The following is a 25698-nucleotide window of genomic DNA, read 5'->3' as shown; positions in this document are numbered from 1 at the left end:
GAAAATCATATTTAGCCATTTTTAGTTGATCTTGACCTTATAGACATATTTGTGAGTCTCTGCCATTACCTAACAAAATCTTTGCATTTAGTGCTCAACCATATAATCGACTTGTGCCCACAACTACAAAAAAAATGGTTAAAAAAATGGTTTGCTTTAGTGTCCCCTCCACTGTTCCATGGCTACTTATCTTTTTTTCGAAGAATTGACAGGAATGCTGTTTAAAAAAAAACAAAAAACAGATTTTTGCAACCTGAGAAAATCCCCCTCTTTTTCACTACATTTCCTGTTCTTCACATTTGTAATACAACTGGGACAAAATTCTAAATGCTGGGGACAAGCAAGGTACTTTGTGTTCTACTGTACCTCTGTGCCGTGTTGTATATAGATTTTTACTAATCTGCGTGGATCTCTGTGCTGTTGTTGAAGGCGAAAACTGTTAATACTAAAAACATAATTCAGCAAAACCACAAGCCAATCTTGTTACATTCATACATAAAACCACTAAGATTAGACGCTGCACTTTCATAACCACATTTCTAATAGCACAAGGTAAAGGCTCCTTCTGGCTCATGCTAAGCATGCAAACAGATCTTTTCATATTACACATCTACCTTTAAATGTTGGTTTGTGCAAGCATATGTGGGCAGCCTCACAGGAAAATATATACTTCCGTCAATTCCATTCTTTCATTCTTTGCTTATGCAAAGTATAAAGACGGACAGATTAAAAATAAATGCACAACATAATGCATGGGGCCAAAAAGGTTTAAACATAATGGGGCCCTAATAAAATATCTGACATTAATTTGAAGCTTGAATCAAAAGAGCCCCAAAACTCTGCAGTAGAATATTAAGCCCAGCTGACCGTACTTATCTGCATATACACATTTATATAAACGTTAGTAGCCATGGAAATTATTTGTATCAACTAGATGATTATTTTAGAAGCGCTCACTTTACTTTTCTTCTTTTTACATATAAACTTACCATTCCCCTGTATAAAATATCATTTACCAAAACCAGGCCTATTGGAGGGTCTCTAATGCAAACCAGATAATAAGCTGTGAAACAATCATTTTATTAAAAAATATCCAGTATTAGCAATGTAGCCCCTCTTGTCTCTGCAGATTGATTCCAAAGAGAAGAAAGGAAAACGCTACAAATAACAGAGATCTCACACCCTAGACCAAGCCCTTCCTTACGGAGTGTTCTCTTACTGAGCAGCCGAGAAGCATCACACATTTTAGAAAAAATAGTCTTTTGAATTTGTTTTGCTGCAGCCTGGACTCCTAATATGGGCATTACGGCTCCTCTAAACCAGTCCGACACTCAAGGTGCCCAAGCTCATGTTGCTTTTTTCACATTGGTACAAATACACCCCAGGTGCAGAAGAATTAACTTGTTCCTTGTGGAAGGCCTTTCTTTAGCAAAGATGTCAAGAAACTTCCCAGCTCCTCATCCTAAGTACAGGAAAAGAAGAGCAATGTTAATTTGGTGGTTTCCAATTCTCTGATGTCAACCACATAGGCAGGCTATTTTTGTGCTTTTAAAATTTACAATTAGACTATACTTTTTTGTAGATAAATGACTGAGTATGGTGCTGTGTATTATATTGTTTTTCAACTGCACCGCAACACTGGAATTTTCATGTAGTACGTTTGGGGCCCTGCTTTGTGTTTTTCTTAATGTGGGTTAATTGATACTAAGCAATCCAGCTGACCAGATTTTGATTTATGACATTGTTAACGATAAATATATACATTTGTTTGAGTCTGAGTTACAAATGCTGCATTGTAGCTGGTGTATATAATGCAACATTTTAGTTTAATCCAAGCCTATAAGAGTCTTTTACAATAATGTCTGCATTATATACACACACCTCTCCTTCATTTTTCTAACAGAAGGGATGGACACTGTGATATTTCCATTTGAAGTCCCAAGATTTCTCATTTAAATAAAATGGAGATGTGGAATAACATGTTGATTTATAATTTAACCAATAATGAGAAGAGCAATACATATATTTTTTGCAAATTCATAGGGTGATTTTCTTTTTTTTACATTTTTCTCACTCTTTTTAAACAGATAGTATATTTAGTGAGTAATAAAATGTTTAACTTAGAATCACTAAGAAAACATACTCTATGCAGTAACCATTTGCCCACTGCTATGAGGTGGTGTTTGTGACCAGACTAAGGAATGACAATAAGAATAATTGTGCCATTGCCACATGGCACACCTCTACACTTGTATACCACCTATACATATTTCTAAAAGGTAATGTTATTTGTTTTGTATATACAGTATTATGTTGTCACCATTTGCCAATAGATGTCAGTGCAAATGAGAAGAAACAATAGAGTAATAGAGTAGCAGCAATTTCAACACTAAATAGCACTAACCTGGTATGTCCATGAAATTAACAGAACCTTTGTTCCTGGGTCCTCTGAATGGGTTGAAACTTGCAGCAGAATAGACTCCACCATAATGGAACCATCTGGGAGGTGCTGCACTGAGTAATCCTTGAGTACACTGCAAAGAAACAAAAGCTATAGCTTACCTTCCTTGTGATTAAGATCAAGTGGTGTAACTATAGAGGAAGCAGACCCCAGACACCCAGGTCTGCTTTCTTTATACAGGGGGCCTAGGAGAAGTAGGTTTGTGAGAAACTTGTAACACACGCAAAATCATGGGCGACCTGGTAGGGGTAGGGCTCATATAGTTAGGCCACTGGATCAAGACAAAAGTTCATGATTGGACCCTTCAAATTTCTACGAAATATACATTTTAACAAAAGAGATAATCCAGAATGAACTATATTCTGGAGGTAGAACCAGAAGTACGTAACGGTCTGAGCCCCAATGCTTCAGCTTAGGGAGGTGATAGGCTCCAAATTAGGCTGGTACAAAAACCAGATTCTTGAAGCAGATGGTGATGCAAGCTAAAGAATAATGATGAATTTATCTGCTTCTAGAGTCAGGTTTCTGTGCCAGCCTAAATTGGATTCTATCACCTCCCCTAAGATGAAGCTTTCTTTTACCATTTCCTGTATTAATCATAAACCTTGATATAAAAATCACAATACTGTAGGCAGCTTCTATATATTGTAAAACATTAACATTTTCTACCACCAACACTCTAGTGAAGTATTTGCTTGCACATACATACAGCAGTAGTTCTTAATATCAACCACAGTCTTATTGATTTTTATTAGGTTTTTTTAGTACTGCAATTACTTATATAGCAACATAAATGTACACAGTGCTTTACAAGGCATAACCACTAACAGGGGTAAAGTGATTATGAATTAGACAGGATAAATAAATATGTAAGTGCTAATAGTTTCAACAAGCAGATAGAAGAGGGTATACCATAAATTCCATGATAGAGTAGGATGTAACTATAAAGGATATAATAATACTAATAATGAGAAGGCAGTCGGCATGTTCCCTTTATGAGAGACATAAAAAAACACCAAACTACAGAGCCAATAAAGTATTCCGGTACAACTTGTACTGATTTCAGAGAATGATAACTAGTCCAGCACACGTAATCTGTTCTTTCCTAGAATGATTTGTGTTCACCTTTTCAGATGATTGTATATCCGCAGCACAGTCTCTTGTTCCTTGTGGGTATCTTGGACATGCAGCCTGCAAGTGAATCGTAGTTGGTGCTCTCCAAGGCCAATTTCTTTCAGTGCCTGCTCTGGAGAAACAAGGCGGAAGCTCTGCAAGGGAACATGGTAAAAATGCAGAAGTAATGCAGATACATACATCAAACATTCATCTGCTGCTCAAATTCACTATCTTGACCAAATTCCTTCTATATATTAGCTAGTACCCTCTACACCAGACACACATATTATACACGTATATTTGAAATATCTGCTACATATTTGTTACTTACATTGTCCTTCATTATGAGCGTCCCATGCATCAGTCTTGGCTTCTTACAGTCTGGAACCAGCCCTGAAATGCAACAGGTGTAGTTTTTGTGGAGCAAAAATGAACTTAAACCACAATTTAATGCCTAACACAATATGAACTGACAGGCAAAATTAGTATAAATCTGAAAAATGTAAGCTAGTACATTTTTTACCTTATTCTTTAGAACTTTTACTCATTATGCTATTCAGATCTGCTAAAAGTTTGTTTAATCGTAGCCCATGGATCAAGATACAATCCCAGAAATATTCTTTATGCTGCTTGTTACCATATTAAGATTGCTCTGCTCATAAAGATGAGAAGAGAAGGGCTCTACAATAGGCTTGGTCCTGCAGCATAATTATTGATCACAGATGCCACTGTTTTCAAGGCAATGTCTTTAGAGGGAATGGGAAGAAGAGAGAACTCAGCCCAAGGCCTGTCATATACAATTTCTCAGTCCACTGGGTAAACTAACCAGTATAAACAGATATGGGCCTGCTGTCTTGTACTCATGTGTACAGTATACTCTGTGTTAAAGCAGAAGGAAAGGCAAAGTCACTTGGGGGTGCCAAAATGTTAGGCACCTCCAAGTGACTTAAATCGCCTGCCTTTTACCCCGGGCTGGTGCCCCTGTTCGGAGAGAACAGCACCAGCCTGGGGTAGCTGCAGCGCTTCCTCATTCACTCGCGTGCGCATGCGCAGTAGAGTGAAAAAGCCGAACTTTAACAAAGAAGTCTGCTTTTCACTCTAATGTGCATGCGGCGGTCCTGGGAATTTGCCAGCAAAACGAAGCAGGAAGCGCTCGCTACAGGTACCCCGGGCTGGTGCCCCTGTTCGGAGGCAATTTAAGTCATTTGGGGGTGCCTAACATTTTGGCACCCCCAAGTGACTTTGCCTTTCCTTGTCCTTTAAGCAAATAAAGCTAAAAAAAGCTAAGCATGCAAGCATAAATCTTTTACATAAAGTGTCCTGTTTCTTGTTGGAGATGATTTGTGATTCTGTGAACTCAAAACTAAATGTGTGAGAAAAAAAATACATTATGTACCACATATATTTTATTTAATAGACTTTTTGTTACCAAGAGAGCTCTCTTTCTTCAGAAGCCCTAAAGATATATCTACAGGGATGTTAGGATTGGTGGTGATGGTTGCAGTTTCTCCATTCAGTGGCATAGCACAGTTAATTCCTATGGAGTAAAACAAAATATAAAATGTAAATAAGAATAACAAAAATAAAGACAGTACAGGTATGGGACCCGCTTTCCAGAATGCTTAGGACCAGATAAGGGGTCTTCCCGTAATTTCAATCTCTATACCTTAAGTCGACTAGAAAATGAATTAAATATGAATTAAACCCAATAGAATTATTTTGCTTCCGGTAAGAATTATTTATATGTTAGTTGGGATCAAGTTAAAGGTACTGTTTTATTACGGAGAAAAGGGAAACCATTTTTAAAAATTCTGCATAACTGATCCCATACCTGTACAAACCTTTGCTCCATAACATCTAAAAGTGCTCAATATGTAGGCTATAAAACCATAAAGAAAAAGAGATGAACTCACTAAACTCTTGTTCAATTTTAAGCTTCAGGAATTCCATCTTTTTGGCCTCTCCATGGACCAGCAGTACATTACGAGGCTCTGCCTGACGGATCAGCTGCATAATTCCTTTAGCATCTGCATGTGCACTGAAGGACATGTATTCTACTTGCATCTTTACCTCCAGCTATAAAATGATAAAGAAAATATTGATTTAGGGGGCTTAAAAATAGACTGTGTAACAGGTACGTATTTTACTTTCTGGATTAACAGAAAACCTACAGTTTGTCGTCCTTCCATTTCCAGTTTTCTCTGGCCACTTAATATTTTATGGCCCACTGTACCTTGTACACAGTAACCGGGCATAATCACCTGAATGAGAAAAACAAAAAATGCTTAAACCAAAGTCAGATACATAATAAACTAGGAGTGCACAAATTAGGACTCTGTATAGCATGAGGCCAATTATCTGAAATGGAATATAAATGGGACACAGTAGAAAAAAGAACAATAAAAAAAAATTTACTGAAATGTTCTGTTACTGTAACCAAAAATATCAGGCAAGGAAAACTTTCAAAAATCACTCTCACCATGTTTTTATCATTTCCTGCCCACTTGCGAAATATTTGCAGAGACTGACCAGCGTGCAGCATTCCTGGAGTTGCAAAGACCACCTGCAAGTATAAATAAGCAGTACAATAAGTCATCTTCAAAAATAGAACATTCAAAATGCCCTGAGGGTTAATTTCTATAAACCTCCAAAAATAGCTCTGAGACAAGAAAAAACGCTGAGGCCCAAGGCACACCAGGCTTGCGGATAAACACAGGCAGAGTATCAGCCTCTATGCTGCACTTCATCGGTCAGGGTGTTGGCACACGGAGTGGATTTTGGCACCAAAGCACATAATTATGTATCTGAGCACCAAAAATCTGCTCCATGTGCCTGCATCTGGGCTGACACAATTGCTCCATGTGCAGACACAGGGTTAGGCTACAATGGGTTGGAAAGGCACCAAGACCCTTGAACTGCTCTCTGATAACAGATACTACAGGTATGGGACCCATTATCCAGAATGCTCGGGACCCGGGGTTTTCTGGATAAGGGGTCTTTCTGTAATTTGGATCTCCTGCCTTAAGTCTATTGTACATGTAAGAAAATAAGAAGAAAGAAGTAGGAGAAAGTAAAAAAAGAAAGAAAAAAGGGTGCAAATCAAAAAAACAGGAAAAAGAAAGTAAAGAGCGAACCAAGGATAAAGACAATGCCATCAACATCAGTGTTTGAGCACAGATACTAAATATAGAAAAGTGTGTGCAGATCTGGACAACAGCCCACACATCCCAGAGAGGTCAGATACAGGTACATGGAATGGTATAAGTGGGCAACAGTCAAGCATTGGTGTGGTTCTAAAAGCCCACATTATAGACACCATGGCAAGGATCCCCAGAAAGGCATACATATACCATGGTTCCCAAATCTTCATAAATTTGTGTTCAGGAGTATACTGGAGAGCTGGGTCACACTAATGCTTTTTAACATACTCCAGGCTTGCTTTTCACACAGCTCATTTTCAGCTTTCTATTATGCTGATCTCTAGATTTGACTGACCCACAAGGACAGTGGCAATTTTTTTTACCATGCGATTTTTAAAATAAACAAAACTATTTATTTTTCCCCGTTTTGTATTTATTTTGCATTAAATGCCATTAAATTACTGCTTTAATTTAAATCATAATATTATTAAAGGAAGGTAAAAGCTCCTATTAATAATAAACACATGCAAGCATACAGAACTCTGAGACCAATAAAAAGTTAAAGGAAAAGTAACACTAAAAATTTGAAAGTAAAAAATCTGTTCTACCCTGCCCCAAAAATTGCCCTATCCTGCAAACCATTTAGTATTTTGAATGCTTTATTAGAAAATACCTGTTAAAACTTGGCTTCCAGTCATTTGAACAAAGGCAATACGGCGATGCAGGGGAAGCATCCACTATGCGACGATCAATTGATCGATCCTAGCCTTCCTTCTGTATAGGAAGGAGTCAGGCTAGGATTGGTCAATCGATCGTCGCATAGTGGATGCTTCCCCTGCATCGCCTTTTTTCAAATGACCAGAAGCCAAGTTTTAACAGGTATTTTCTAATAAAGCATTCAAAATATTCAATGGTTTGCAGGATAGGGCAATTATTGGGGCAGGGTAGAATAGATTTTTTACTTTAACATTTTTAGTGTTACTTTTCCTTTAAGGAACCCTGTAGAACAAAAGGCAGGCTTGGCTTTTCCCTACTGGCCATACCACCAGTCAGTACAACTAAAATCTCATTTTATATAACCAAGCAGAAAATGAAACAAACTTTGTCCAACTGTAAAGACAAGCAAATGGCCCCAAGACCTGTCACTAAATGCACACACAAAAAAAATTCTAATGAAAACAGCTAGTAATTTGTAAAAGCAGAAAAACATTTAATAAGATCTTTATATTCTCTTACCATAGGTCCAGGGTTGTCAGCAAAAGCTCTATCAAAAGCCTTGATGTGCTTAAATTCAAACATGTTCCTCTGTACAAAGGTTTTCCTGATCTTCTGATTGGTCCATGTGATAAACAGCTTGTAATAATGGTTTGCTTTTTCTGTCAAACCAGTAGAGAAATAAATAGGGGCCTTGAGGTTCATTCGTTCCCTGAATGAAGACAGTATTGCAATTAAAAGTGAGGTGCACATTAATCCAGCATAGTGAAATAAATTAAGGTTTATAATTTTCTTCTTTCTAAAATCTATATCCTAAATGATCCCCATATTTTGTGTAGTGTGACCAAGAATACAGACCAGACCAGCATTTCTGAATATGTTTATTCCAGTTTAGCTAATGTATTGCATGATTTTTTTGTGTTGCCTAATGCCAGCCAATATCCTGCATTGCCTGTCATGCCACCTGAAACCAAGTGATATTACTGTTCAATTAAGGAAATATTTGAATAACTGAATGGGTAAGATGTTTCATTAAGCATTAGACGTGGTGCTACAAGTAGTATGGACATTCAAAGTGCATATCAACATTTAATCTTCAGTAGATATCAAGTCGTTCTTTTGTATCTGTTGGTTCATTTAGGATTAATAGTCATCTTTACTAGGCACATTATCTTGTTTGGATCTATCCCTACTGTATTTTTACTAGCAGCTCATCCCATTCTGCTTTTCACTTCCTGTCTATTCCATGTCTGCTATCTCCTTTGGATTGTGAGACACCAGTCAGTCAAGCTCACAGGCAAAACAATGAGGCTGATATGTTAGACGCTTTGTTTAATGCAACACAAAATGTAACATTTAAAGGCACAATCATTTTGTTTTTAGTGGTGTATAATTTAAATAGTTGCTTTTGACACAGATTGTGTCTTGAATGCATTTTGGGGGCAAGGAATGACTACACTTATTACAATTACTTTGCAATAATCACTCTGAGTGCTAAACGGGATGAGAAGAGTACTGCTACAGTTCAATTGTGTGCCATCCAACAGGTAATGTCTAAGTATCTATAACCAGTGCAAACAACCTGAGCAACTCCAAGGGGCCCTCCCTCAGTCCAATCATTAAGATATAAACACTAGTCAGTACAGAAACACAGCATTTAGTCCCTGTATATTTCTAAAGTACAATTGTTTTGAATGTACAGTAATTTAAAGCACATTGTACCCTATGCTAGTGTATATTTATGCTTTTTATAGTCTCTCCAATCCCTCCAAAGGTAAAGTTGAAGGACAGCCCAAGTACACATTATAACAAAACACCTATTGCTTCATGTTTTCACACTCTCCAGTGAGAGTCTCCAGTCATAGCAGTGACAGAGCAAAGGTTAGTTCGTAGTGATGCCATTTCCTGTAATCTGCATGACTACCATTTTTACCCACCAGCTGAAATTGCCAGCAGAAGTGTTTGGGGGGTGGGTTGCATCTTTATGCAAATTAAAAAGATAAAATGTACGTGTGTGTTTTAAACAAGGCACACATGGAAAAATCTAAAGCTTGTAGCAACTTTTGTTTACTAAAACTAATAAGCCAGACTTGCATTCTTACCAAAAAGTTTCCAGCAATATGCAGAGCTCTTGAGCTCGTCCTAGAGCAAAAACAGGAATCAGAACCTGTGAACAAAAGGGCCATCTATGTTAGAACAAAGCCATGACATCTCCAATAGCATGGTTCCTTCCATACTGTACTGGTGAGTGTAAAACATACGTTCAGGACTATATAATAAGGCTGGTTATCAGTTTAGTAATTACATGATATATTAAAGAGGCAGTATTTATTAACTTTAGTTCCATAAACTGTGCTGAAAATATTTGTGTTTTCTTGCACTAAACAGAGTAAAATCTGAAACCAAAGTGTCAATTTTACTTATTAATTGCAATTTCAGCACTCCACAGAGACGCCTCTGTATAATAAGCCACTTTTCATATGACAGCCTAACAAGCTGCAGGTGGGGGAAAGGAGGTATTTTTTTTATACTGAGGCTTTTCAGCAGTTGCTGGTTTGTTCTGACCTATCTCATAGGGAAAGGTAGTAAAATGTGACTTTAATTTCAATTTGTTTATCCCAAAGGCCTATTTAGTACAATAAGGTTGAAGAGGGGGCTATATTGCCTCTTTTGCGCTTATGATGAAAATGTGTTTATATGGTTGAATGGTTTCCCTTCTGTATAAATAATTATTATTGCAGAGGGAAAGGGGAGCTCCTTTTACAGAAAGGGACAGCATGACTATAACAGTGACAATGAGAATTAACGGTTACACTATATTTACATTTCTTCAAATATTTTCAAAATGAAATAGAGAACAGATATCACCTTTCCACCTTTCTCCACTGTCTCGTGGACTTTCTTCAGGAAGTCTCTCTCTCTGCAGCGTTTGGAATCTCTGATAGTTGTTGCATAAGTTGACTCACTTATGAGCAAATCGGGACGACACTTGTCAATCCATGCAGCCCTGAGGGACAAATAATTTCATTTAGCTTTGCAGGGGTCATCATGCAGACATTCCGGTTCATTAAATTAACCTTTTACCTCCAAAAAAGCTTGCGCTACATCATTGGCAAAGTATCAGCCTGCCAGTGGCATAGGCCACACATTTCTGGGTTTAAGGGTTGAAGCTACAGAAAAACCCTATGTCAAGATATTTTTCTTCTAAAATATCACTTTTTGTACGGTGTATTAAAAGTATTGCTTATTTTACAAATAGGTTAATAATAATAATACCATGGTAGCATCCTTAATCAGAAGAGACTTTATATAAATGTTTTGGGAAATAAACACTACAAACAAGCAATGCAAACTCTCTATGCCAAAAAAGCTTATAATAACATTAGCAATATATTACATAATGTATAGACACATTTTATACTGCTCACATATTACTGTGCCATACAATATTAGAACTGCTAAGCATCATACTTCCAAATAGATGGATCTGTGACTTAAATGAATACAAAGTAATCGCTCTGATTCAAGGTAAAGCAGAAGATACAATGAGAATGGAACACCATTTTTTGTGCCCATGGCACTTCCTATAAATTGTGCCCTGCAGCAATGAACCTCTAGCTTGCCTAGGAGCAAATTATGTAACAGCATGCTCAATTTGTACCTAGCTCAGTGCTTAGCCTGTTCATTGAAAGTGGGAATGAATGAAAGAAACATGGACAGGATGCTATGGAGCACAGCCCCTCACGTTGTAGTAGCAGACACAATTTCACTCCAACAGAAGATGTAGGGGAGGCACCACAGAGATGGAAAAGCAGCCTTGAGCTAACAGCTGCCTGATTCTGTATGAAACACTGATTTTGTCTGTAGATATGATTATATCCTTAAAGCAGGTATATCAGACTGCTGTTTTGGCACCCTTGCTGCACAGTGTATTTATATTCGGCTCTTCTCTGACTTTCAGTAAAATGAGGGCCACCCACTATCCCTCCCCAACTGTACAAGTGAAAAGTGCAATAACCTTACACGGCCTGTTTAAATAGTAAAACATTAAGAACTTTTTATAATAAATAATGTGGCCACCACTGTAATTTAATACAAAAATATGAGTTACGAATTCCATGACCATAATGTGGCACAAGGCCACAGGGCAATGAAACACAGGTCACGGAAATCCAGTTTGACTTCTAGCAGCCTTATGTTTTACAGCAGGGTGTACATTTTTTTAATACACAAATTTCAATGAGTCATGACACACGTGACATCACTAAGGAGTAATTAAACTAGTGGCATCATTAATCACAATTTATAGGGATACATTTAATAGGTAATTCATGTGTTATATAGCAATAAATATGGCAGAAAATCCTCACCCTAAGTGGCGATCTGGTGTCATGTTGTAATCACCCTGCATGCAGAAAATAAATCAATAGAGTTAAGACAAATTAATTACAATTCATAAAAGGCACCACATTAACACACGCAGCTTATTTAATTCAAAAAGCAATATAACAAACAAAAGCTATAAAATAAGATAAAATACCATGAAACAAGTTATACTGCAAAGCAGAGTCATTTAAATTCCCAGGTGACCAGATGCTGAAAAACAGATTTATCTACAAAAGTGCAAAATTATCTGGACAACCATTATGCACTACTCTTTATCTTATAATCCTAAACACATACTTACGGTGTATACCACTGACTCGGATCCAACTTTAATCTGAAACATAGCAGCTCCCAGAACATGCCCCGCATAGTATGCTTTGATTTCCAGCTCATCATCTACCTGCAAAAAAGAAGATAAAAAATAAACTGAACTGGCTATGCATAAATAAAATTAAAACAACCTTTAAGCTGGCCATACAATACCAGATTTACTCTTTTGGCAAGGTTTCCAAATGAGTGCACCTGGGCCCTATTTGGCCATCCACACATCGGGCCAAATCAGGCAGTTCTGATCATTTGTGCTGGAGCCAATGATCAGATCATATGGTGGGGCCTGATGAGGCCTGTCGGACAGGGAAAGCTTTGATGCATCAAATCAGTACTTGTCCAATGGGACATCACTGACAGAGACCTGACAGAGATCTGTCAGGTAGGTGCATTATGGGCCCTATACATGGTACAAAAAGATGCCAGCTCAGCTGAGTAGTTACAGCAGTCAAAATCCTAGTTCAGAGGCCCCACACACAGCCCGATGGATGCACAAATCAGCTGTAAATGACACAACTGCATGGCCACACTGGCCCATGTGTTTCACGTTATGTTAAGCTAAATAAGAAATGTATTATTAAAGATCACTGCTCTGTACAATACCAGATATGGAAATATCAAGCAGTTTATAAAGGGTATAATGTACTGTAACAAATTAAAGCACAGATGACCATATAAAGGCATAGGGCTCATATTTTAAAGCAAGGGGTATAAAGGGATTTCTTTACTTACCGTAAAATCCTTTTCTCTCTAGTCCTATGGGGGACACAGGGACCATGGGGTTAAATCCCCTCCCATCAGGAGGCAGGACACTTCAAAACAAAGATCTTCCCCCCTATATAACTCCCCTTCCACCAACAGATACTCCAGTTGTTTCAAAGAACCGAGCAAACTATTCCAACTGATAACTTAACTCGTAACATAACTGGCTGAGTAGAAGGAGCTACCTCCCATTGTTTTCTGGGAGGGAGGCCCTGTGTCCCCCAAACAGAATAACTAATATAACTCTAACAGTACTACTGACTGCAAAACTTTGCGACCAAATGCCGCTTCTGCAGATGCAAAAGTATCAAATCTGTAATGCTTAGTGAAAGTGTGAACCGAAGCCCAAGTTGCTGCTCTGCACAACTGCTCCGCAGATGCCATGTTTCTACAAGCCCATGAGGCACCCATTGCCCTAGTGGAGTGTGCCTTTATTCGAAATGGAGGAGGCTTCTGGAGGGAAATATATGCCCGACGGATTGCCTCCCTGATCCACCTGGCAATGGTGGCTTTGGAAGCTGGGAATCCCTTTCGGCTGCCTGACGGAATTACGAATAATGCATCTGATTTTCTAAATGAGGCTGTTCGTTCCACGTACGTGTGTAGGGCACGCACCACATCTATGTTGTGTAACTTCTCTTCCTTGGCATTCTTGGGTGTGCTACAAAAGGAAGGAATTACTATTTCCTCGTTCAAGTGAAAAGGGGAAACTACTTTGGGCAGAAAGGAAGGTCTGGTCCTTAAGATTGCTTTTTCCGTATGAAAGATTAAATAAGGAGAATTACAGGATAATGCTCCTATTTCCGACACCCTTCGTGCCGATGATATCGCCACTAGGAAAACCGTTTTCCAAGTGAGCCACTGCATTTCAATGATAGAAATCGGTTCAAAAGGGGAATTGGTCAATGCTACCAAAACCGTATTCAGATCCCAAGGAGGAACCGGAGACCGTATGGGAGGGACTACATGAGCCACTCCTTGTAGAAATACCCTTACATCTTCTTGTAATGCTAATCTTGATTGTAACAGAACCGATAAAGATGATACTTGCACTTTTAAGGAACTCAGACCCAGCCCTTTGTCTAAGCCTTCCTGAAGAAATTGTAGAACTACAGGAATGTCCGCTTTCTCATAGTCAATTTGTCGGGATGAGCACCAGTTAATGAATAACTTCCATATTCTGTGGTATGATTTAGAAGAAATGTTCTTCCTAGCTCTGATCATGGTTTGAGCCACTTCGGGTGAGAACCCTTTTCTAATTAAAATGGACTTTTCAACAGCCATGCCATCAAACAAAACATCTCTGGTTTGGAGTGCACAATTGGACCTTGATGTAGAAGGTCTACCCGACTGGGTAGTTTCAACGGTTGTTCGACTGACATTTCCTTCAGGTCCGAGAACCATGACCTTCTCGGCCAGCAGGGAGCTATTACGATAAATGTACCTCTTTCCCGCTTTATTCTCTTGAGTATACGAGGCAGCATAGCTATGGGAGGAAATACGTATGCCAATGTTGCTACCCATTTTGCTGTCAGAGCGTCGACTGCTGTCGCTAATGGATCTCTTGTCTTTGCCATGAATCTCTCTGTCTTCCGGTTGTGGCGCGATGCCATGAGGTCTATTTCTGGTTGACCCCAGACGGTCACTATGTACTCGAAGACTTCGGAGTTTAGTTCCCACTCGGTTGAATCTAACTGGTGGCGACTTAGGAAATCTGCTTCCCAATTTGCTACTCCTGGTATGTGTACCGCTGATATCTGATACACATGATTCTCCGCCCAGTTCAGGATTTTTCTTACTTCGCTTGAGGCTGTGGGACTTCTCGTCCCCCCTTGTCGATTGATATATGCCACTGCTGTGGCGTTGTCTGACTGAATTCGAATGTCTAGGTCTAGTAATTGTTTCTCCCAATGCAGTAGGGCATTGAATATTGCTCTGATTTCCAGTATGTTTATCGGCATTTTGGTTTCTGCTTCCAACCAGAGACCCTGCGCTGTCTGATTTCTGAATGTCGCTCCCCACCCCGAGAGACTTGCATCGGTGGTTATCACCTGCCACATTGGTTCCACAAACGACCGTCCTTGAGACAGGTGTGATTGCACTAACCACCAATTCAGGGAACTCATTGTCTGGTGTGATAGTTTGATTCTCTTGGAGAGTCGCTTGTGAGTTTTCCATGCTGATAGAATGTTCTTCTGTAGGTGTCTGAGATGGAATTGTGCAAATCTGACTGCCTCTGTGGAGGATACCATCATTCCCAACACTTTCATACAAAATCGGATGGATGGATTCCGTTCCGCCTTGAGTCTTCTGACCAATGATATCAGTTTCTGAATCTTGTCCTCCGGTAGAAACACCTTTCCTTGGTTCGTATCGAAGATGAATCCCAGAAAGGGCATCCTCTGGGTCGGTATTAATGAGGATTTGTGTCTGTTTATCGTCCAACCGAATTGTTGCAGCGTTTGTATCGATTGCTCTAGTTCGGTCGCTGCTTGACTTGATGATCTCGCCTTGAACAGTAGGTCGTCTAAGTATGGAGTTATACAAACTCCTTGGACTCGGAGGTGAGCTGCCATTACTGCCATTATTTTTGTAAATATGCGTGGTGCTGACGATAGTCCGAAGGGCAACACTTTGAATTGAAAGTGGTTGTTCTGAAAGGCAAAGCGAAGGTAGGCCTGATGAGCTGGAAAAATTGGGACATGAAGGTAAGCGTCCTTCATGTCCAGAGATGTGAGAAATTCCCCTGGTTCCATGGCCCGAATGACCGAACGTACGGATTCCATTTTGAATCGTCGGTAAATTATCCATTTGTTGAGAAGCTTGAGGTCTAGTACCGGGCGAAATGATCCATTCTTTTTGGGTACCACAAATAGGTTTGAGTAAAATCCTGTGAATCTCTGATCCGGGGGCACCGGAGCAATCACGTGGAATTCTAATTGGTATCCTATCTTGATGGTGTTGGCTACCCATGGGTCGTTTAGATGTTCGTGCCATCTGTGTGCGAAGTGTTTTAGTTTGCCGCCTACTGGGAGGTCCGATTGGGTTGATCTCGGCCAGTCATGCTGATGACTGTTTGTCGTTAGAGGGTTTGGCTGAGTTCTTTCTGGTCTGCCAGCTGTTCTTACTCTTGTAGGGATATCGTCCCCTAGAGGATGACTGTCGTGGTGGTGAAGATGTCTTGGAATGGCGAAATCCTTGTCCACGAAAATATCTAGGTTTCTTATTTGTGGTTGGATTTCCTCTGGTTTTAGGTTGTGGAAGTAGTGTGCTTTTTCCTCCCGTCGCTTGTGAAATTATTTTCTCTAGTTCCTCACCAAACAAACGCGAACCCTTAAATGGTAGGGATGTAAGGGACTTCTTGGAGCTTAAATCCGCCGACCAAAGACGCAGCCATAACACTCGGCGTGCTGCCACAGATATGGCTGACGAGCGAGCTACTGCTTTTAGGATATCCAGAGAGGCGTCACAAAGGAAGGAGCTTGCCTCTTGAATCCGTGAAATGATGATTTCCATGTCTTCAAAAGGCATTTCATCTCTGTTTCCCGTTAAAAGGATGTCAGACCATGCCTCTAGGGCCCGTCCAACCCAGGCAGTTGCCAGGATGGGCCTGAATGCTGCACCTGTTGAAGTGAATATGGCTTTAAGAAAACCTTCCAGTTTCTTGTCTGCTGCGTCTTTAAATGCTGACGCGTCTGGTACTGGTAAGGCAGTATTCTTTGACAGACGTGACACAGGAGCATCCACCAGCGGTGGTGTGCTCCATTTTTCTATTTCCTCCTTGGGAAATGGATACAGTTTAGCAAATTTCTTAGTTATCTGTAATTTGTGCTCTGGAGCATTCCATTCCTCCTGGACTATGGCCTGGAGTTGCTCGTGTATCGGAAAGGAAATGGAATGTTCTGTTGCCCTACGGAATAGGCCCTTTGATTTCTTAGACGAAGGGGCTGATTCATCAATTTTTAGTACCTCTAGTACTGCCAAAATTAAGTCCTCCACCTTTCTGGAGTGATCAGAAGGACACGATGATTCCTCTCCTTCAGATTCAGATGGGGATAATTCCCCTTCGCTAAGAGGATCATCCTCTGAATCTGAAGGAGAGACTATTGGAATGGTAGGCCCTGAGGGTGTAGTTGCCCTGCGTTTTACCGGCTTTCTGTTTTCAGGTGGGGAGCTCAATCTCTCTAGAATTTTATCTAGAGATGAGGCCAGCATTGGTATTCCCTGAAGGGAATTTGAAAGGGACACTGCCCATGCTGGTGTCTCAGAGGTTCCGGAAGTCCCAGAGCCTGATGGAGTGGGGGCCTCCTCTGGGCTATTTCCCACCACAGCCACTGATACAGGGTTTGTGTGTGGTGTTGGGGGGTCTGCGGTGGTTGCTGCAGAGCATGTTGTGCAAAGTGGCTCCTTTTGGCCTGTTTTAAGTTTATTTTTACATTTTGTACACGAGAAAAAGGTGATCTTAGAGCTCTGTTTCCCCCCCCTTGTAAAGAGTGAATCGCTCGTTCCCTCAGCCATTGTTCTTATTGCTGTCCCTCCCCTTGTGCTATTTCCCCTCCCGGTACCTGGTGATGGAAGGAGTACTTAGGAGGAAAGAGCTTAGCTGCTGAAGCGAGTGCTGTTCAAGAGGTGCGCAGGGTAGAAATGGCCGCCACTGGAGTGGTGCGTCTGCAGGGCGCGAAGAGAGAAATTGAGGGCGTAGCATGAGCGTTGGCGCCAAGTCACGGAGTGACGTCACTGGGTATTCGCGGGTTCAACCCGGAAGTTCTCTCTCCTTCGCGCGCTTACTGAGTTCCCCGGTGAGTAACCGGGCGGGTACACAGTTGTGCAGTGTGTGGGAGGGGAGCGAGGGTAGCGCTGAGGTGTCACCGGCACTCCGCCCCGCGCCCCAGTATCGCTGCCGTGTATGTGTTCCCCGTGTGGCGTGAGTCCCTGCCGCCGGGAACCAACCACCCATTCAGGGTTATGTTCCCTGGGCTGGCCATCACAGGCAGTGTGGTATGAGGGAGACTAGAGCGTAGCTCGCGCTCACCTCCACTGGTCTGCCTGACCAAGTGTTCGATCTGGTATTGCGGTGATACCCCAGACAGTACAGGTCCCGCGGTGGGGGTTGACTCATTGAGCCCAGTACACTGGTTCAGGTCCTACCCCGTTTCTGGATCTATTCTCCAGTCGCTGAAGATTGAAATAATGTAGGGCCCCCTGGGGCCGTGTTGTCTACCTCCTGAGTTTGCGAGGACACATTAAAAACTGGAGTATCTGTTGGTGGAAGGGGAGTTATATAGGGGGGAAGATCTTTGTTTTGAAGTGTCCTGCCTCCTGATGGGAGGGGATTTAACCCCATGGTCCCTGTGTCCCCCAGGACGTATGAGAAATTAATTTTTATAATCAAAACATTTGAGTCATGCATCACGTGCCATTACTAAGCACAGTTTATAAGGATGTATATATTGTTTGTTATTTATAGCTTTTATGCTTAGCAAAAAGTTCTGATTTTATCTCTTTTGAGTGCAGATATCTTACCTGCACAGTCTGGTGTAAATTCACAGCAACCACCTTTTTCATACAGTCCTTGATCATTTGTGATGTGAAGAAATTAGTCTCTCCTTTCTTGTCCACTGTAATTTTCCTGTAATCCTCCAGCAAGATGGGGCAAATGGCCTTAGTGGGGTGAGTCATGTAAATAGGTCCATCATAGCCAACCATTTCACTCATGTAAGGGAGTGCTCCACAATGATCTAAGTGAAAGTGGCTAGGAAGAGAAAGACAAATGTATTCAATGAAGTAAAAAAAAAAAAAAAGTCACTATATAATGGGGGTCGCCAACCTTTTTCACCATTCAGCCACATGAGCCATATGAAAAAAAGTTGGAGAAACACAAACATTTAAAAAGAAACCAGGGGTGCCAAATATGGGATGGGATTGACTGTTCGTTATCCCTATGTGGACTGGTAGCCTACAGGAGGCTGTGTTTGGCAATAGTGGTTTTTATGTAACTAAAGCTTGTCTTTAAGCCAGGAATTTAAAAATAAGCACCTGCTTTAAGGCGATTGGGAGCAACATCCAATGCGTTGGAGAGCAACAAGTTGCTCACAAACCACTGGTTGGAGATCACTGCTATAAAATCACTTGCACCATTAAAAGTACAGTGGAGGAAATAATTATTTGACCCCTCACTGATTTTGTAAGTTTGTCCAATGACAAAGAAATGAAAAGTCTCAGAACAGTATCATTTCAATGGTAGGTTTATTTTAACAGTGGCAGATAGCACATCAAAAGGAAAATCGAAAAAATAACTTTAAATAAAAGATAGCAACTGATTTGCATTTCATTGAGTGAAATAAGTTTTTGAACCCTCTAACAAAAAAAGACTTAATACTTAGTGGAAAAACCCTTGTTTGCAAGCACAGAGGTCAAACGTTTCTTGTAATTGATGACCAAGTTTGCGCACATTTTAGGAGGAATGTTGGTCCACTCCTCTTTGCAGATCATCTCTAAATCCCTAAGGTTTCGAGGCTGTCTCTGTGCAACTCTGAGCTTGAGCTCCCTCCATAGGTTTTCTATTGGATTAAGGTCCGGAGACTGACTAGGCCACTCCATGACCTTAATGTGCTTCTTCTTGAGCCACTCCTTTGTTGCCTTTGCTGTATGTTTTGGGTCATTGTCGTGCTGGAACACCCATCCACGACCCATTTTCAGTTTCCTGGCAGAGGGAAGGAGGTTGTCGTTCAGGATTTCACGATACATGGCTCCGTCCATTTTCCCGTTAATGCGAATAAGTTGTCCTGTGCCCTTAGCAGAAAAACACCCCCAAAGCAAAATGTTTCCACCCCCATGCTTGACGGTGGGGACGGTGTTTTGGGGGTCATAGGCAGCATTTTTCTTCCTCCAAACACAGCGAGTTGAGTTAATGCCAAAGAGCTCTATTTTGGTCTCATCAGACCACAGCACCTTCTCACAGTCACTCACAGAATCATTCAGGTGTTCATTGGCAAACTTCAGACGGGCCTGCACATGTGCCTTCTTGAGCAGGGGGACCTTGCGAGCCCTGCAGGATTTTAATCCATTGCGGTGTAATGTGTTTCCAATGGTTTTCTTGGTGACTGTGGTCCCTGCTAATTTGAGGTCATTAACTAACTCCTCCCGTGTAGTTCTAGGATGCTTTTTCACCTTTCTCAGAATCATTGACACCCCACGAGGTGAGATCTTGCGTGGAGCCCCAGAGCGAGGTCGATTGATGGTCATTTTGTGCTCCTTCCATTTTCGAACAACCGCACCAACAGTTGTCACCTTCTCTCCCAGCTTCTTGCTAATGGTTTTGTAGCCCATTCCAGCCTTGTGCAGGTCTACAATTTTGTCTCTGACATCCTTGGACAGCTCTTTGGTCTTTCCCATGTTGGAGAGTTTGGAGTCTGCTTGATTGATTGATTCTGTGGACAGGTGTCTTTTATACAGGTGACTAGTTAAGACAGGTGTCCTTAATGAGGTTGACTAATTGAGTAGAAGTGTCTAACCACTCTGTGGGAGCCAGAACTCTTAATGGTTGGTAGGGGTTCAAAAACTTATTTCACTCAATGAAATGCAAATCAGTTGCTATCTTTTATTTAAAGTTATTTTTTCGATTTTCCTTTTGATGTGCTATCTGCCACTGTTAAAATAAACCTACCATTGAAATGATACTGTTCTGAGACTTTTCATTTCTTTGTCATTGGACAAACTTACAAAATCAGTGAGGGGTCAAATAATTATTTCCTCCACTGTATTTCTTCTGAAATAACACTACTATCTATTACTGTTGTTTCAACAGAAAACAATGAATAGTGTAGTTATAAAGTATAAAGTCTGGTAAGTAGGTAATCTCACTGTTGAGATAAGCCTGTACTGTGGAGGATTTAATGCTTGCCTACATTGCATTGTGTCCCCACTGGTTGATCACAACTGAATTATAGTCGAAGTGGTACACTCCAATTTTGAGATATACCTAATTACTATACTGTATACATTGTTTCCTATGCTTCCTTAACAAACGTATATTGCCTGTGATTATCAATTCTTTTTACCTGATAATGACACAGTCAAGAAATTCAGTCAGACGTCCATTTTGTGTTATGTATGAGAAATCTGGAAAGCGGCGCTAGGTGCAAAAATAAATAAATAAATAAATATACACCACTTTATATACATGACTCATAAAAGGCTAGTATTATTAAGCAGTCTGTAAGGTTAGTATTTGTTGATACACTGTAAAGAATATATCAAGGCTAGCCTGAAGCATACCACAGTTCTGTCGCTAAGGCTTTTCACACTCACATCATCATTGTATCCCATGTGCATACCACAATCCAGCATCACGTTCTTGCCTCCAATAGAAACCAGGATACAGCTGCGCCCAACATCCTGCCCTGCACCTAGAAGTCAATGAAAGAGATTTAATTACAATTTCATGCATAAGCCCCAAGCTCAATTTGCCAGTATTTTGTTAGTTATCCAGATAAATAAACATAAAATACAGTAATACATGTTGAAAATATAATTATAAACAATATGTTTGCTAATGCATGTCTATATGCACCAGCAGTTGAATTCACTTCTGGCCAAACAGCTGACAAAATATTATTATTTAATTTATCTATTCAGACATCTCATGATTTACCAGTATCAATACAGATGAGCAAATCTGAGTTTTTGTTTGGCTTATATATCTGTTTGGAAAAATAAGTTTAAGTTTACAATCCAGAAAGTGGAAACAGCAAAAGTTGCATGTGGACTGAACCATTCTAAACTAAAAAAAAAAGGCTTGGTTGCTATTGTGTAGAAAGGGCCAGCCATTCTTACTACAAGTTAGAATTAATAGCCAGCAGTCTTACCTAAAGGCGTAACTTTAATTTCAGGCATTTTTAACACTTCAGAAGTTGACTCGCAGTCTATAAATGATTTCAATACAGCATCAGGCAACTGTAAATAAAAGAAGACAAGGCATTTCTGTACATAGTACATAAACAAATATGGATTACCAGCTGGTCTGTAAAATATAAGGGCTCATTTATTAACAAAGCACAAGGTGAGCCATTAATAATTCTCGTGGGTCTAAAAGAGCAAGTAGTTGCAACAGGGTTATCTTGTGAAGACGTGAGCACATAGTCCCAAAACTTACCCTCAAAATCTAACCACACTGTGGCCCATGGTCCTAATAAGAAAAAACATACACTTAAATCAAAGTCTCTAAATAGTGCAGAAGTGGATTGATTATTTTAACTTGTATTGGTGTGGTTCATGTTAAATAATTTCCCTTTTTAACTTTAAACAACCATTATTATTGTCAGCAAACATATCTGAAAATGTGTAAAGACTCCCTTCCCTACAGGACTACAGTAAGTTTACTTTTCTGCTGGTCTGATATATGGAATGAAGCATTGCTAGTTAAAGGGATTCTGTCATGGTTTAAAGGTATACTTTTAATTACTAAATTACACTGTTTACATAGCAAATAATTCACTCAGCCATTTAAAATTGTATTCTTGAACCAACATATTTTTTTTTAGATGTAATATTGGTGTGTAGACAGCCATCTCAGTGCATTGTGCCTGAGTCTGAGCTCTCAGAAGGAGCCAGTGCTACATAATAGAACTGCTTCCATGTAACTGGAGGAGTCCCAAGATGGACTTGGAATTTTTACTATTAAATGCTATTCTGATTCCTACTGGGAGCTGCTATACTGCTCCATTGTTCTGCTGATCGGCTGCTGAGAAGGGGGTGATATCACTCCAACTTGCAGCTCGGCAGTAAAGTGTGACTGAAGTTTATCATAGCATGGGTCACATGGCTGTGACACCCTGGGAAATGAATATAGCTAGCCCCATGTGAAATTTTAAAATTAAATATAAATGAAAAACTGATTTCAATGCAGAATTCTGCTGGAGAAGCTCTATTAACTGATGTGTTTTAAAAAAACATGTTTTCCCATGACGGTATTCCTTTAAGGACTGTTTATATCTAAATTACAGTCAACACATTTAAAAGAAGCTAAAAGCTGGAGTAAAGGTGAACTATCCCACTTGAAGATTGTATTTTTTTTTTTTTTTTTTTTTTTAAACAAAAACCTAAAAAAATTCTCAGGTCTACCAACCTCCCTGTCTAGTCCTCTATTTACTATCCACGGGACTGGGGAAAGCTACACAGGCAAATTAAACAACACATGGTTTGCTCAGCAGATGAAGAAAAATAAACAGCAGCTTAAAAATGTCTATGAGTGGTTTATAATGCTTACAAAGAAAAAAAGAATATGCTTTATCCATGGTGGCAGTGTAAACCCTTACATCTAAGTTTTAGCCAGTGAACAAGCACTTGCACTGATAAAAAACAGCACATATAACTATGACAAGATGGATAAACAACAGGAAAAATATATGTCCACATCAAATAGTGATCAGGATGCAGGCTGACAATCGTCTTGGCAAGACCCATATTGATCAAGCAACTGAGGCAGCACATCTATCATTAATAAAGAACAGAAATAAGAAACTTCCTAAGTCAAAAAGGCAGGCAATCATCTGGGTCAAGATCTGGACTCATGTCTATGAAGATTCATCCAGGTCATGATATACAGTATCTAGTAGAATTAAGTCTAAAACAACTGAAGAAGTCACTCGGATGAGTGGTGAAACGTTTTCAAGAAAAACTCAGAAAAGTCCAGTTGTTTTAGACTTAATTCTACTAGATATCTGGACTCTTCTATTCTAGAAACCCAGAGGCATGCCCACCCCCCTACTGATCATTTAGCCCTCTTACCCTAAAACTTCATTATGTTATTTATAAAGAAATAACATGAAGTGCAGCAGGGCATGGAACTGTAATTTATTTTAGACACCTAATCACACTATAAGGCCACAAGAAAACAAGTAATAGATTTTCAATGAGCAAGGACCGACTGGTCACCTAGACCAGCGTTTTTCAACTAGTGTGCCGCGAGATGTTGCCTGGTGTGCCGTAGGCAGGGCACCAATGTACTAGGGGGGCACTGCTCTTGGCACCAATGTACTAGGGGGGCACTGCTGCTGGGCACCAATGTACTAGGGGGGCACTGCTCTTGGCACCAATGTACTAGGGGGCACTGCTGCTGGGCACCAATGTACTAGGGGGGCACTGCTGCTGGGCACAGAGTTAAATTTTTTAACATTTTCTAATGGTGGTGTGCCTCGTGATTTTTTTCATGAAACAAGTGTGCCTTTGCCCAAAAAAGGTTGAAAAACACGGACCTAGACATAAAAAGCTGTATAATAAAAGTCCTGTTCAAATTAAACATGAAATCCAAATTCCTTTTTTTATTAAAGGAACAGTAACACCAAAAAATGAAAGTGTATAAAAGTAACTAAAATATAATGTGCTGCTGCCCTGCACTGGTAAAAGTTGTGTGTTTACTTCAGAAAGTCTACTAAAATGTATATAAATAAGCTGCTGTGTAGCCATGGAGGCAGCCATTCAAAGGAGAAAAGGCACAGGTTACATAGCAGATAACAGATAAAACACTATTGTATTCTACAGAACTTATCTGTTATCTGCTATGTAACTTGTGCCTTGTCTCCTTTTTTCCAGCTTGAATGGCTGCCCCCGTGGCTACACAGCAGCTTATTATATAAATTATAGTAGTGTTACTGTAGCAAACACACCAGTTTTACCAGTGCAGGGCAACAGTGCATTATATTTTTATTACTTTAAAGCTCTTTCATTTTTTGGTGTTACTGTTCCTTTAACACATCCATGGCCATTATAAAGACATTCAAAAATCCCAGCTGTCAATCATATATTGCTTGCCCCGCCTCTATGCCTTAGGCCTAGAGGCGGGGCAGACAATAACTTTAACTTTCCTTCAGCACTTCCTAGATGTCACTGCACTTCAGTGTATGGGTTTGAGCATCTGGTCCTCAATTTTATCACATAAACAAGATTTTGGCATGATACAAAGCTTGTCTAAATAACAGTGTCCACAAAATGGTGCCTGCCTGCTTGCTGGGATTGTGTAATTCCAAGACTGAAGGAAACAAGATTTAGATTATTTATATAGAGTAAGTGAAGTTTATTTTGCTCAACTAACATGGTAGAACTAAATTTGGAATTATTTGTTAAGGTGACAGGTCCCCTGTAACAGCAATGGGAGCAATGTCACACTTACACTGTGCAGCTGGAGGAATGCACACACATTTTGGGCCCAGTGCATACTACAAATTGTGGTGAAGACAAAGAATTTTGTGTGGAAGAGATAATTTAGTAGTTATTCTGTGCCCCCCCACCTCTGCACAAGGCACAAGCTAATTGCACACTACCAAAAGAAATGAGAGGAAACACTTGAATAGGAAAACGTGTCCTGGAAGAAAATCTAAGTAGAGCAATTTAGAAAAGATTACAATCCCTTCGTTAGCACACTGCTGACACATATCAGTTCTAACATTAACACTGCAAGCAGTAGGGCAGGGTAAGAATCCTCACGGGAACTGCCACATATAAATGTCGGCAACCCGCTTCTGCTGGCACATAAATAAACTAACTAAGCGGTACCAAGTAGCTCCTTATCTGCACTTACTAACATATCTTAGTAATACGAAAATATACCTGCCTATCCTGAACATCAGCATAAACATCATCCGCTCCCACAGGGATGCGCCATGCTGCTGCACGCTTATTGCGTCACGAGGTCACGTGCTAGTTCCAACCAATCCGCTAAATCACTGAGCCATGTCAGCGAAACAGAGTTAGCGTTCCATAGGGGGCGTGGCTTAGCGCAGGAAGAAGCCGGAT

At 40.2% G+C, this 25698-nt stretch overlaps 1 protein-coding gene across 3 annotated transcripts; it reads right to left on the bottom strand.

Annotated features, from left to right (window-relative positions):
• Nucleotides 1-1059: 1059 nt before the first annotated feature.
• ints11 (integrator complex subunit 11) lies at nt 1060-25670 on the bottom strand. 3 transcript variants are annotated; one of them, XM_031905600.1, is made up of 19 exons: nt 25513-25613; nt 22061-22093; nt 21774-21861; nt 21217-21314; nt 20967-21040; nt 18430-18658; nt 12119-12217; nt 11802-11836; nt 10300-10438; nt 9534-9598; nt 7954-8143; nt 6057-6140; nt 5749-5838; nt 5491-5653; nt 5007-5114; nt 3909-3970; nt 3587-3729; nt 2405-2534; nt 1060-1462 (listed from the first exon to the last, which is right to left on the bottom strand). In XM_031905600.1, the coding sequence occupies exons 3-19, from the start codon at nt 21799-21801 to the stop codon at nt 1397-1399; spliced, it is 1803 nt and encodes a 600-aa protein (XP_031761460.1). In that variant the 5' UTR covers nt 21802-21861; nt 22061-22093; nt 25513-25613; the 3' UTR covers nt 1060-1396. The 3 variants fall into 3 exon arrangements, with proteins under 3 accessions (XP_031761460.1, XP_031761459.1, XP_031761461.1); XM_031905599.1 differs by lacking the exon at nt 22061-22093 and having other exon boundaries at nt 25513-25670; XM_031905601.1 differs by lacking the exon at nt 22061-22093 and having other exon boundaries at nt 25517-25670.
• Nucleotides 25671-25698: the final 28 nt, after the last annotated feature.

Source organism: Xenopus tropicalis, chromosome 7 (assembly GCF_000004195.4).
Source record: "Xenopus tropicalis strain Nigerian chromosome 7, UCB_Xtro_10.0, whole genome shotgun sequence".
NCBI classification, from domain to species: Eukaryota; Metazoa; Chordata; class Amphibia; order Anura; family Pipidae; genus Xenopus; species Xenopus tropicalis.
The sequence above is the reverse complement of the archived record's forward strand: the minus strand, read 5'-3'. Positions and strand labels throughout refer to the sequence as shown.

Coding starts and splice junctions, on each gene's coding strand:
- ints11 (XM_031905599.1), bottom strand. CDS start 21,801: ATGCCTGAAATTAAAGTTACGCCTTTAG. Junction 21,041..21,216: donor ACATGGGATACAATGATGAT/GTGAGTGTGAAA, acceptor TTTTGCACCTAG/CGCCGCTTTCCAGATTTCTC. Junction 1,463..2,404: donor TAATTTCATGGACATACCAG/GTTAGTGCTATT, acceptor TCCTGTACTTAG/GATGAGGAGCTGGGAAGTTT.